Source organism: Eumetopias jubatus, unplaced genomic scaffold (genome assembly GCF_037043125.1).
Source record: "Eumetopias jubatus isolate StellerSeaLion01/CBP00866 unplaced genomic scaffold, mEumJub1_p1.0 scaffold_11, whole genome shotgun sequence".
NCBI lineage: Eukaryota > Metazoa > Chordata > Mammalia > Carnivora > Otariidae > Eumetopias > Eumetopias jubatus.
In genome coordinates this window covers 68,722,971-68,733,043 of record NW_028274817.1, presented here as the reverse complement: position 1 = coordinate 68,733,043, position 10,073 = coordinate 68,722,971, and the positions used below count along the sequence as shown (strand labels likewise).

The 10,073-nt window shown below is 56.7% G+C and overlaps 1 protein-coding gene and 1 pseudogene across 2 annotated transcripts; both read right to left on the bottom strand.

The window, feature by feature from the left end:
• Window positions 1-590: 590 nt before the first annotated feature.
• CITED1 (Cbp/p300 interacting transactivator with ED-rich tail 1) lies at window positions 591-4,719 on the bottom strand. 2 transcript variants are annotated; one of them, XM_088028990.1, is made up of 3 exons: window positions 4,616-4,719; window positions 1,714-1,838; window positions 591-1,133 (listed from the first exon to the last, which is right to left on the bottom strand). In XM_088028990.1, the coding sequence occupies exons 2-3, from the start codon at window positions 1,771-1,773 to the stop codon at window positions 591-593; spliced, it is 603 nt and encodes a 200-aa protein (XP_087885116.1). In that variant the 5' UTR covers window positions 1,774-1,838; window positions 4,616-4,719. The 2 variants fall into 2 exon arrangements, with proteins under 2 accessions (XP_087885116.1, XP_027957201.1); XM_028101400.2 differs by lacking the exon at window positions 4,616-4,719 and adding an exon at window positions 4,061-4,073.
• LOC148163077 (uncharacterized) lies at window positions 4,094-6,260 on the bottom strand (annotated as a pseudogene).
• Between the last annotated feature and the right edge of the window lie 3,813 nt (window positions 6,261-10,073).

Sequence of the window (10,073 nt, the reverse complement as noted above, 5' to 3'; positions counted from 1 at the left end):
CAGAGAAATCTGAGCTCCCAAGTCATAGGATGCTTCTTAGGTCTCATCTCTTGCCCATGGGCAACAGGGCAAAGGAGTGGCCTTAATGGGCTGATTAGACTGAGGCCTAGAGAGTGGGTAGGGTGGCTTTTAGAGTTGTACAGCGGGTACCACGTGGCAAGGGCAACGCTTTAGGCTTGGATGTGCCCGGGGCAAGGAGGCTGCGGAAGGGTCAGAGGAGTCTTTCATCTGAGACTGCTCCTCCGACCAGCCCCTGTATTCAACCTTGATTAGGACAGCATTTCTGGGGTCTCAGGGCAGTGAGGCCAGGTACTTGGGCCCCTGGAGAGATTAAGGGCAGTGGTAGGTGGAATTTGGTGAGCAGTCCCCTTTGCGCCCCACCCCCACCCCATCCAGCTTCCCCCCGGCTAGCCACCCACCACCCCATCGTGGGCCTCAGAATTGCTAGAAGGAACGTCAGACTGTGCCGCACCCCTTTAGACCTCAATGAAGAACACCTCCAGCTGGCCCATCTCTTTGTAAGTAACTTTTATTTTTTATTTACAACAGAATCGGTGGCTTTGTTCCTCCATCTTTAGGGACGGTGAGCATCAGCAGCCAGATGGAAAGTCCGCAGTGAAGTCAAACTCATTCTGCCCCAGCCACAGCTCCGGAAGCTCATTGGCTCGGTCCAGTCCCAGTTCCACCACCAGCGACATCAGCACCTCCTCATCCACTGGGTCCGAGTCAATGATAGCAGGGCTCTGGGCACCGGTAGAAGGAGAGAGTGACCCCGCCCCTCCCGCCTGAGCCCCAAAGCCCCAGTTTTGTAGGGGCCCTGCCTCCCCAGGTTGGCCCGGAGTGGCGGCGGCGGCGGCGGCGGCGGCCATCCCATGATACTGGCTATTAAGTTTCTGCAGCTGCATACTGGCCAGGAGATGAGGGGCGGGGTGCAGGTTGAAGGGTGGGGGTTTAGTGGGAGGGGTGGCGGTAGGAGAGCCTATTGGAGATGGAGATCCCGAGGAACTAGTGGGAGCCCCACTGGCCTTGGCTCCGTTCGAGGCCACCCCGGGGTAGTGCAGAATGGCCACTGCTTTGCGATCCTTCACGCCCAGGTTAGAGTAGGCCAGCGAGCTCATCTCTGGGTTGGCATCCTACAAGACAGAGAAAGGCACAGCTTGCTACCCCCATTCCTGCTTTGTCCGTCACCGTTCATCGGGCTCAGGAAGCCCCTACGTGCCCTTCCTCTGGGGCTAGTGGTGGGGAGAGAGCAAGAAGGCCCCCTAGCGAGTTAGGCTCCCAGCTCGAGTGTCCTTCTGCTACCACGGTCCCGAGCACTGAGCTCAGACCCAAGTCCTCGGTGCTGGACGCCCGCCATCCTATGTGGGTCGGTGGCTTTCATCTCTCTCCCCAGGCCCCTCCTTCACGTCACCATTCTGAAAAGGGCACCTCATTGGCTCTCTTCTCAGCCTCACAGCAATGTCTTCAAAGGAGCGGCCTTGTGCCGCTTCTGCTCCTCTGTTCCCCTTCTCTGCCATCTTTCGACACCTCGGTGGGCTCGAGTTGACCATACTTAGGCAGAAGCTATTCTCCTTCTCCCCAGAGAAAGCCCTGCTGTCTCCTCTCTGCTAAAGGACGCTAGCTACCGTGCCTGGGAGGGCCTACCAGAGGGCCCAGACCAGGTCGTCTTTCCGTGCCTCTCGGTGTCTCCATCAGCAAGATGGCAGAAGTTACCTCCTTCACAGGTGAGGTGCCACCCTTGACATCAAGTGCAGGCCTTGACATAGTTGGCATTTCAGAGCCTTGGCAGAAGTTGGATAAACTGGTGGGAGAAGATGCTGTCAGCTGGAGCTTTCGTGCTGTATGTGAGGGAAAAGAAGTAATAAGGACAAAGGCTTTATTGACCGAGAGAGCACTAGCAAAGCCCTAAGCAGGGCAACTCCACTCGGCTACGAGGCAAGGATGGTAACAGCATTAGGCCCAAGACCAGAAACCACCTGAGCAGAGGCAGGAGATCAAGCTAGAACATTTGCCTGAGGCAGGAAAGGTGCTTGATTTAGCCAGGTGCTGCCCACATCCCCAAGAGGGGACACACGTGACTGTTTCCTCATGCAAGTGACTTCAGAGCCTCAAGTGTGTGCGTGAGGTGCACTGTTTCTGATTCTGAGGGCAGGGATGTCCCTGAGCAAGGAGCACAGTTTCTCAGTGGACCACTGGCAGGCACCTGGGCTGGGGACCTGGGGCCTCCACTGGGATTGGGAGAAAGTGGGAAGGACCGAGGGCAAGGAAGACCTGGAAGGCTGGCTGCGTCAGCTTGGGGAGAGGAATGAGTCACCAAAGCTAAGGTCAAGGGGCTCCAGAGCCCTGCCTCCGGCATGGGTGCGAGAGAAGCCCGGCCCATCAGGGTGGTCTCGGGGCATGAAGGCGGCCAGGGAGAGCAGCTGGGAATGTCTCAGTCGCCTCCAAGCCTCCCAGACAACCTGGGCATCACCACTTTCCCAGGATATCTGCTCGGAGGCCAGCCACACCCATCTGTAATGACAGGTGGCAAAGATTCTTCCTGGAGGGAAACCGAGGCACAGAGCTTCAGTGGCTTTCCCATCAGGTAGCTCTGGTTCTGGGAGCGAGGGCTAGCACTACTTATATCCACATGCCTCACCTGACCACTGACCAAGTCATCATACCGGGAATGATTCAGACGGCTCCTGGAGAAATGATTCCCCAGCTCAAGTGCTAAAGGATAAGGGGATGAGGCGAAAAAGAATACCCCCAAACCAGAAAACTAAACATCTCTGAAAAATCTCCAGTTATTTTTCTGAAAGCGTTTTTTTTTTTTAAGCCCCCTATATTCTAGCCTTCATGATGAGTTAGAGATGTAGAATTTCATATTTATAGATACCTCTTAGCCCAGAAATCCTTCAGGACCTTAAAAAGGATCTCTAATCTGTCCAGCAAGGTTTGAATTCTCCATACCACCCTCTTCCCAGTGGTCATTAGAAATCTGTTCAGACACTTCTAGAAAGTGGCCGCTCACTACCTCTCTTTCTCATCGCCATTTAGATGGGAGGGAGGCAAGAAAAACAGAGCAAGGAAGAAGGGGGCGGGGAGAAAACACGAGAAAAATCAGTTTCTGGGTTTGCCACTGCTGCTTGATTGGAAAGCCCTGCTTCTTCTCTGAGGCAACCGGAGAATCTTTCAAGCCAGTGATCACAAGACTAGGAGTCTAATCCATGTCATCTTCAAAAGCTCAGCACCTTTGGTATCAAGCAATTCCGTGTCCAAACAAAAATGTCTGGGGGGTGGGGGGCTGACCATCTTTTCCCTTTCCTATTCAGCCTCCCTTCCTTCTGCGGCTAGGTACCCGAATGTACAAAAGAAAAAGAAACAAAACAGCGGGAACAACAATAACAAAAAGAAACAGAGGAGAGAGAGAGGAAAAAAAGTAGAAAGGAAAAAAAAAAAGAGAACGAGAAAAAAAGTATCTCTGTTCTGATTATCAGTTCCTGGGGAAGACCATTTTACCATGTCTCCCCCTTCAGGCTGGGAGCTCCCCTAGGCGGGACCCTGTTTCCATTCGGATCTGTGGCCCTCCCATCACCGCCACCTCCCCACCGGCCCTGACCCCCGGCCTGGGTCTGGGCTCTGTGGGCGCTCAGTAAGTGTTACTGGATCCGTCTGAAGCGGCAATAGCATTTCGATCGGAATCCCTGCCCCTGCCTCGCCGAGTTTCGGTCCCCACTCTGCCCCCCCACCCCCAGCCCATTCGAAGGCAAAACTTGGCAGCGCGGAAACGTCTCAGCCCGCTATCCGAGCTGCGAGCTGACCCCTGCGCAACCGCCGCGAGAGGCGGCTGGACAACCCGGAGCAACAAGTGCCTCCGCGCCCGCTGGTGCCTCGCGGGCCCCGGCCACCAGTCCCCGGTCCCGCCGCCCTCCCTTCTCTACAGATCTTCCCCAGGGCCGGCAGCCCCCTCCCGCCCAGATGGGGGTGGGGAGGGGAGAGGAAGAAGAGAGAAGGGAGAGGCAGGTAGGGGGCCGCGTCTTTGACCTGTTGGGGGACCCAAAGTTAAAATGGCACCAACCGGATGGCTCCATCTCGATTGCTATTTTCTCACTCAGAAGGAGAAATTTAAAAATCCAAACAGCACTGCGGCTTGGCTTGGACGCGCTCTAACCAGACCGGTCAGTTTCGCCACCTGAAAACTAAAGGCCCGTTGTTTGCGGACAGCTCGGTCGCCCTCCTCGCCGCATCCCAGGTGGATCTGCGGGAGTTGGGGGCGGCTGGGAGCATCCCTGCAAGGTGGGCGCGAGCACCCAGGCCACCGGGGCCCGGAGCGTCCGCTCCCGCAAGTGCCGTTATCAGGAACCGATCGTAGAGCCTGGATGGGCGGGCAGGCGGGGAGGGGCGCGGGGTCTCGGCCTCGGCCGCGAGTTTGGGGCCCCGTGGTCGCCCCGCGCGCGGGGGCGCACTCAGCGCCGGCACTCCCGCGCCTCACCAACACTTACTGAGCGCCCGCTGAGCTTTTCGACGCGGCCGCAGGCTGAGCCTACCCCCTAAGCCAAGCCGCCCGTAGTCAGTGCTATTAAGCCCGGGTAAGAGAAGAGTGAGACAGGCTCGGAGAGGTTCGGTAACTTGCCCAAGGTCACAGCGCTAGAAAGTGGCGGAGCCGGGATTCGCAGCCAGGTCGGTCTGACTCCAAGTCCGGCGCTCGGCGAGGCAGGGACTCAGTGCGCGGCCCGGCCCCGCGGCCCTCGTTTATAGGGAGAGGGGTGTGTGCGTGAGTGTGCGTGGGTGCGTGGGTGTGTGGGCGTGCGTGTAGGGGAGAGGAAAGGTCGGCTGGGTAGAAGAGGCAAGTTGCCCAAATTCGCTAACTTCCATCCCGCAATTCCGCTGAACTCGGCCCCCAGAGCCCCTCTCGTCTCCAGTCCCCAAAGGAAACCTGAGCTGTGTGCAGCCCCGGAGCCGGAGCGTCCAGATGCGGTCCGGGCGGTTAGCAAAGTCGGTGGAAGCCAAGCTGGAGAAAGCGCGGGCGCGGGGAGAAAAGGTGCTGCGGTCTCCCGGGGAGAAGCGGGCGCCTGGCCCGGCTGGCCGGCAGGCGGGCGCGCTGGCGAGCGAACCGGCTCGCTGGCGGGCGGGCGGCGGCCCCTCCGCCCCCAGCAGAACAGCTTTCAAACAGAAAACAAGTCCCCCAGAGTCCCCCAGAGGCCCCCGGCCCGCGCGGCCGCCGCCCGCTCCCCACACCCGCTCGGCTGGAGTCCCTGGCCCCGCCGACCAGCCCAGCGCCCTGCCCGGCGGCCCGGCTTACCTCTGCGAAGCCGCCTGCCCTGGAGAGAGGGAAGCGCGGAGCCCGGTGAGCCGCGGGCGAAGCGGCCGAGCCCCCAGCCCCTGGCACGCACGCCGCCGCCGCCGCCGCCGCCGCGAGCCGGTCGCGCTCGGTGCCACCCGACCCCGGGGCGCCTGGGTAAAGCCCGCACCGCCGCGCCGCGCCGCCGCCGCACCGTACCGTGCCGCGCCAAGCAGCCCCGGCCCGCGCCCGTGCCCGCCCGCCTGCCCGCCCGCAGCTTCGGCGCCTGACTCCGGGGCGGTGGCGGTGGCGGCCGCCGCGCTCCCTTCCCGGCGCCGGGGACCCGGTTCTCAAGCCCCCATTGCCGCCCGGAGAGCCCTGACGCACACGCACACGGCAGCAGGCTGGACTCGGCTAGGAATCCCAGGAAGGACAGACCCTTTCCCCCCTTTTTTCCCTCTCCCCCCAATTTCCACGTCTTTATAACCGGCTTAGGGCGTTATTAGCACATGTCCTGGCTCGTGGGCGAGTTGATGGCAAAATCTGAACTGGATACTCACCGAGGGCCAGAGCGGGTGCTGCGCCTTCCTCAGCCCTCTTCCTCCTCGCCGGGAACGACCCCTCGCAGGCGGGCTGCGGGCGGGCGGCCGGGCGGAGCGATCCTCCTCTCGGCAGCTCAGCGGTGCCCCTTCTGCAGCTGTGCCGCCGGGAACATTTTATAGCGGCGGCTGGCGTGTGTGGCCCTTTAAAGGCGCTCAAGCTGGTGCAGTCACCGCGGATCGTGTGAAAGCGAAGGGCCGGCTGGGGAACGGAGTCCGAGCGGCCCCGCGGGTCCGGCAGCGCCGGGGACCGTCCGCCGTTCCCGGGGTGGGGGTGGGGGGAGCTGGCGGGCCCAGGCCGTGGGCACTCGGACCCTTGAGCCCCAGGCCGACGCCTGCGCTTCTATAGCTGCGGGGGGCCCGTGCCCGGGACCTGGTCTCTCCCCACCGCCCTGCATGGACTTGCCCAATAAATTCCACTTAGCAATTTCGCTGAGGCGAGGGAGAGCTGTTAGTGTCTGTTTTCTGACCTAAATCTTGCGGGGTGGCCAGAGCGGGCTTCAGGGGGCTGGGGACGGGGGACGGGGGCGGGAGGGCCGGCGCGGAGAGAGCCAGAGGGGCTCCGGGAATGGCCCGGGGGAGAGGGACGCACTCGGCACGGGACTGGTGCCGGCGGGGCATGATTGGAGTTTTCTGCGGGGCTTCCTCTGGAGCCTGTTTGCCCCCTTTGGGCCGCACCATCTTGTTGAAGGGCTGAGGCTGGGAGTCCCTTTCCCCCTTAAAGTCCCCGGATTCCGGGCAGCGCCTCATGGAGGGCCTATCCGGCAGCGGCGGCTTCCCTCGAAGGCCCGAGCGGGAGTTGGGTTGGAGGGATTCACTCTTGTGGTCACCCCAGGCAGGAGGAGGCTGGCGGGATGCGACGCGGTGATATGCTGCCCACCGGGACCGTGGGGCCAGGTGCAGCTCAGGAGGCACGCCGAAAAGCCAAGAACCGGCAGCCGGGTCCGAAGAGCTTGCCCCGGAGCCCGAAGGGGATTCCTTCTGCCTTCCCATGATGCCAGGTTATGTTATTACGATTATATAATCATTCCCATCTAGCAGGAATAACATTTTGCTTTTGGAGCATATTTCTCGGGTTGGGATACTGTCTTACAGATGTTTAAGGAAAAGAGGTCCACGTCCTCTCCGTCTTAGTTCACGTTCCTTGTGGCCAAGCTCCCGTCTCACCTCTTCTTACAGGAAGGCCACCAGGATTATCCCTCTACCAAACTCCCTTTTTTGGCCCCTTTCAGCAACTACTCATTTTACACTGTTTATAGAACAAGCCTTTTTTTTTTTTGAAGTCCTGATGTTAAGAAAAAAGAGGTGAGGGAATGTCATGAAGTCATTTTCACTATGTATGTGTTCTGTCTTCTTAATTGGATTTGAAGACCTAAAGGTCTTTTTTTTTCTTCCTTCATTTTTTTTCTTCCTTCCTTCCTTCCTCTCCTCCCCCACCCCCTTTTCCCTGAGCGCCCTGCGTTTGCTCTTTGAACAAAGTTCTGTTTGTTGACGGACTAACCGGCTTACTGACATAAAGATGGGGAGCAAACGGAGCGACGGATCAAGGCCTTTCCTTAACACCTGGAGGAAGCTCAGGGCGTGCTCTGGTCGCCAGCTAAGCCCCTTCCCCGGCCCCAAAAGCTGCCTTGCGCGGCCCCATTCCTTCCCCTCACCTTGCCTCAACACAAACCCCAGTAACAACCACTTACACCCCCCCCCTCCCCAAACCATTTCTCACTTTGCCCAGAGATCGTGGATCGTGCCCAGTTTGCCTCTGATAAAAGGCGGGATCTGTCGGAACCCTAAAACCCTACAGAGTTTGCCTTGAAATACACCCTCAAGCCATCTTGGTGTTGGCCTGAGGTGAGCGACCCTTAGGCTTTCGAATTGTGTGTTGCCAATTTGGACCTCCGACCTACCCTCCCCCTCCGCCCCCTCTCGGCAGCGGGTCTGGAAACAGCGGCGGCAGCCCCGCTGCAGGCTCCGGATCCGGGAGGTGTCGGATCCGCCCTCCATCTATTGGATGGCTCCCAGGCCAATTGTTAGAAAGAGGCATATGTTCATCTCGGCTTCTGGAGTGTCTCCGGAGCAGTTGCTCAACAGCCAGCCCCCTCCCCCATCCGGACCATTGAAGGGCAGAAAAAGGAGCGCCCTCCGCCACAATTCTCTGTGGCCACAGGCCGGAGAGGGTCTCCCCACTGGTGACTTCCTGTCATCTCCGCTGTCCACCTCCTGGGGAGCGGGGGAAGAGAGGGGCTTCAAGCACTCGGTTGTGGAGCACAAAAGGCACCCCTTTCCTTTTGGGGGAGATGGGAGAGGAGGTTAGTTGCAGAGGCAGGGAGAGAGCAAAGGAGACATTTGCATCTATCTGCAAATTTGCCCCGGATCACAGACTTGCCAGTCGGCTCCAGCCTATCTCCGAGCTCTCCGCTGAACTCTTTATCCCCAACTTGGCAAGTGGATCCGCGAGCTCGGGAGGCAAGGAGAGGACAAGGGTGGTTACCCAGCAAGAACCTTCTGTGTGCCCGCGTTGGGCCTAGCATGTTCCCATCCATCATCTCACTTAATTCCCATGACAGCCCTGCGAGGTAGGGTTTACCCAAGGTGAAACGGGAGTCCCAGAGATTTGCCCAAGTTCACAGAACCGGGAGGCAGGTGTTCGAATCTGGGTCAGGCTGACTGCAGAGTCCTTACTCCCACCCTTATGCCTCACCCCTGGGAGGATAAGGTTGCGGGCTAGACTGGCTGTCACGAATACACGTTCAGGGGTCAGTCCACATGGGTTTAAATTCCTCCACTGCCATTTACTAGCTCTATGATCTCGGGCCAAGTGGCTTCACTCTTTGGGCCTCGGTTTTCTGGGCTGTTAAATGGGGATAATAATGGTAGCGACTCTGTGGGTTTGTTGCAGGGATCCAGGGAAAAAGCTTAGCCTGGTTGGTGCCTGCTGGGTAGTTAGCGGTCAACAAAGGCTGCTGTTGTGCCTTCTCACTCTTTTCCTGTTGCCTCTTAGCCCTGTCTCAGTTCATACACTTCAGGTTCAATATTACTGACTGATTAACTGAAAAGCCAGGCTGAGGGGATGAAAGAGGTCTATAAACTCAGGAAGGGTTGGGAGAGGAAAATGCAGGTTTGTTCTAAAAATCCCATCCTCCAGAACCAAAGGGCTGTCTGAGCTATATGACAGGAATAAATTAGGGACCAATAGAAGATGACCACTTTTTACAGGACAGCCGGCAAAAACAGACACAGTGGTCTCCAGAAACAGATACTCAATATGCATGTAGAAAATTTAAAAAGCACATCTTTGTTCAAGAATGTTTGGAGCAGGGGCGCCTGGGTGGCTCAGATGTAAGTTAAGCGTCTGCCTTCGGCTCCGGTCATGATCCCAGGGTCCTGGAATCGAGCCCTACATCGGGCTCCTGGCTCAGCGAGGAACCTGCTTCTCCCTCTCCCTCTGCCTCTCTCCCTGTTCATGCTTTCTCTCTCTCTCTCTCTATATATATATCTCTGTGTTTCAAATGAAAAAATAAAATCTTAAAAAAAAGAATGTTTGGAGCAGAATGATTTATAATAGTGAAAAATAAAAAGCAATCTAAACGTCCACGGTAAAGACGTACCTTGGTACCTTCACACCCGCGCGCACGCACGCGCACACACACACACACAATCCTGATTTCTAAAGCTCTTTTATTCATGGGAAAATGTTCATAACAAAAAAGTAAAAAAAATACTGGGTACAAAGTTGCATAAACATGATGCCCAGTTGCAACCAGCACAAAGAATAGAAAATTAAATACTATGTTTCCAACCGTGTATGAATATGGGTAATGAAGCAATGGGCAGGAAAACACCAAACCAACAACAGGGTCAGTAGGGTGGTAGGATTATGAGTGATTTTTTTTCTCTTTTTTCCATGTTATGCAACATGGTGATATTTTTCTTATAATTAAATATAAATTTGTAGTTAATGAACCGCACACATTGTATACCCCCACTTTTGTTAAAATCATATGTGCACAAAAAAATTGGAAGTAAATACACCAAAATGTTAACTGTGATTATAATTGAGTAATGGAATTATGGGTGATATTGTTCTTTTTCTTTTTTAAAAATTTTCTGCAATACTATGTTATTTTCTCGCAATTAAAACAGATTCATAATTTGAAAAGTGCATAATCAGTGCGATCCCACTTGTGCTAAAAGTATGTATGTTAGTTGAAAAAATG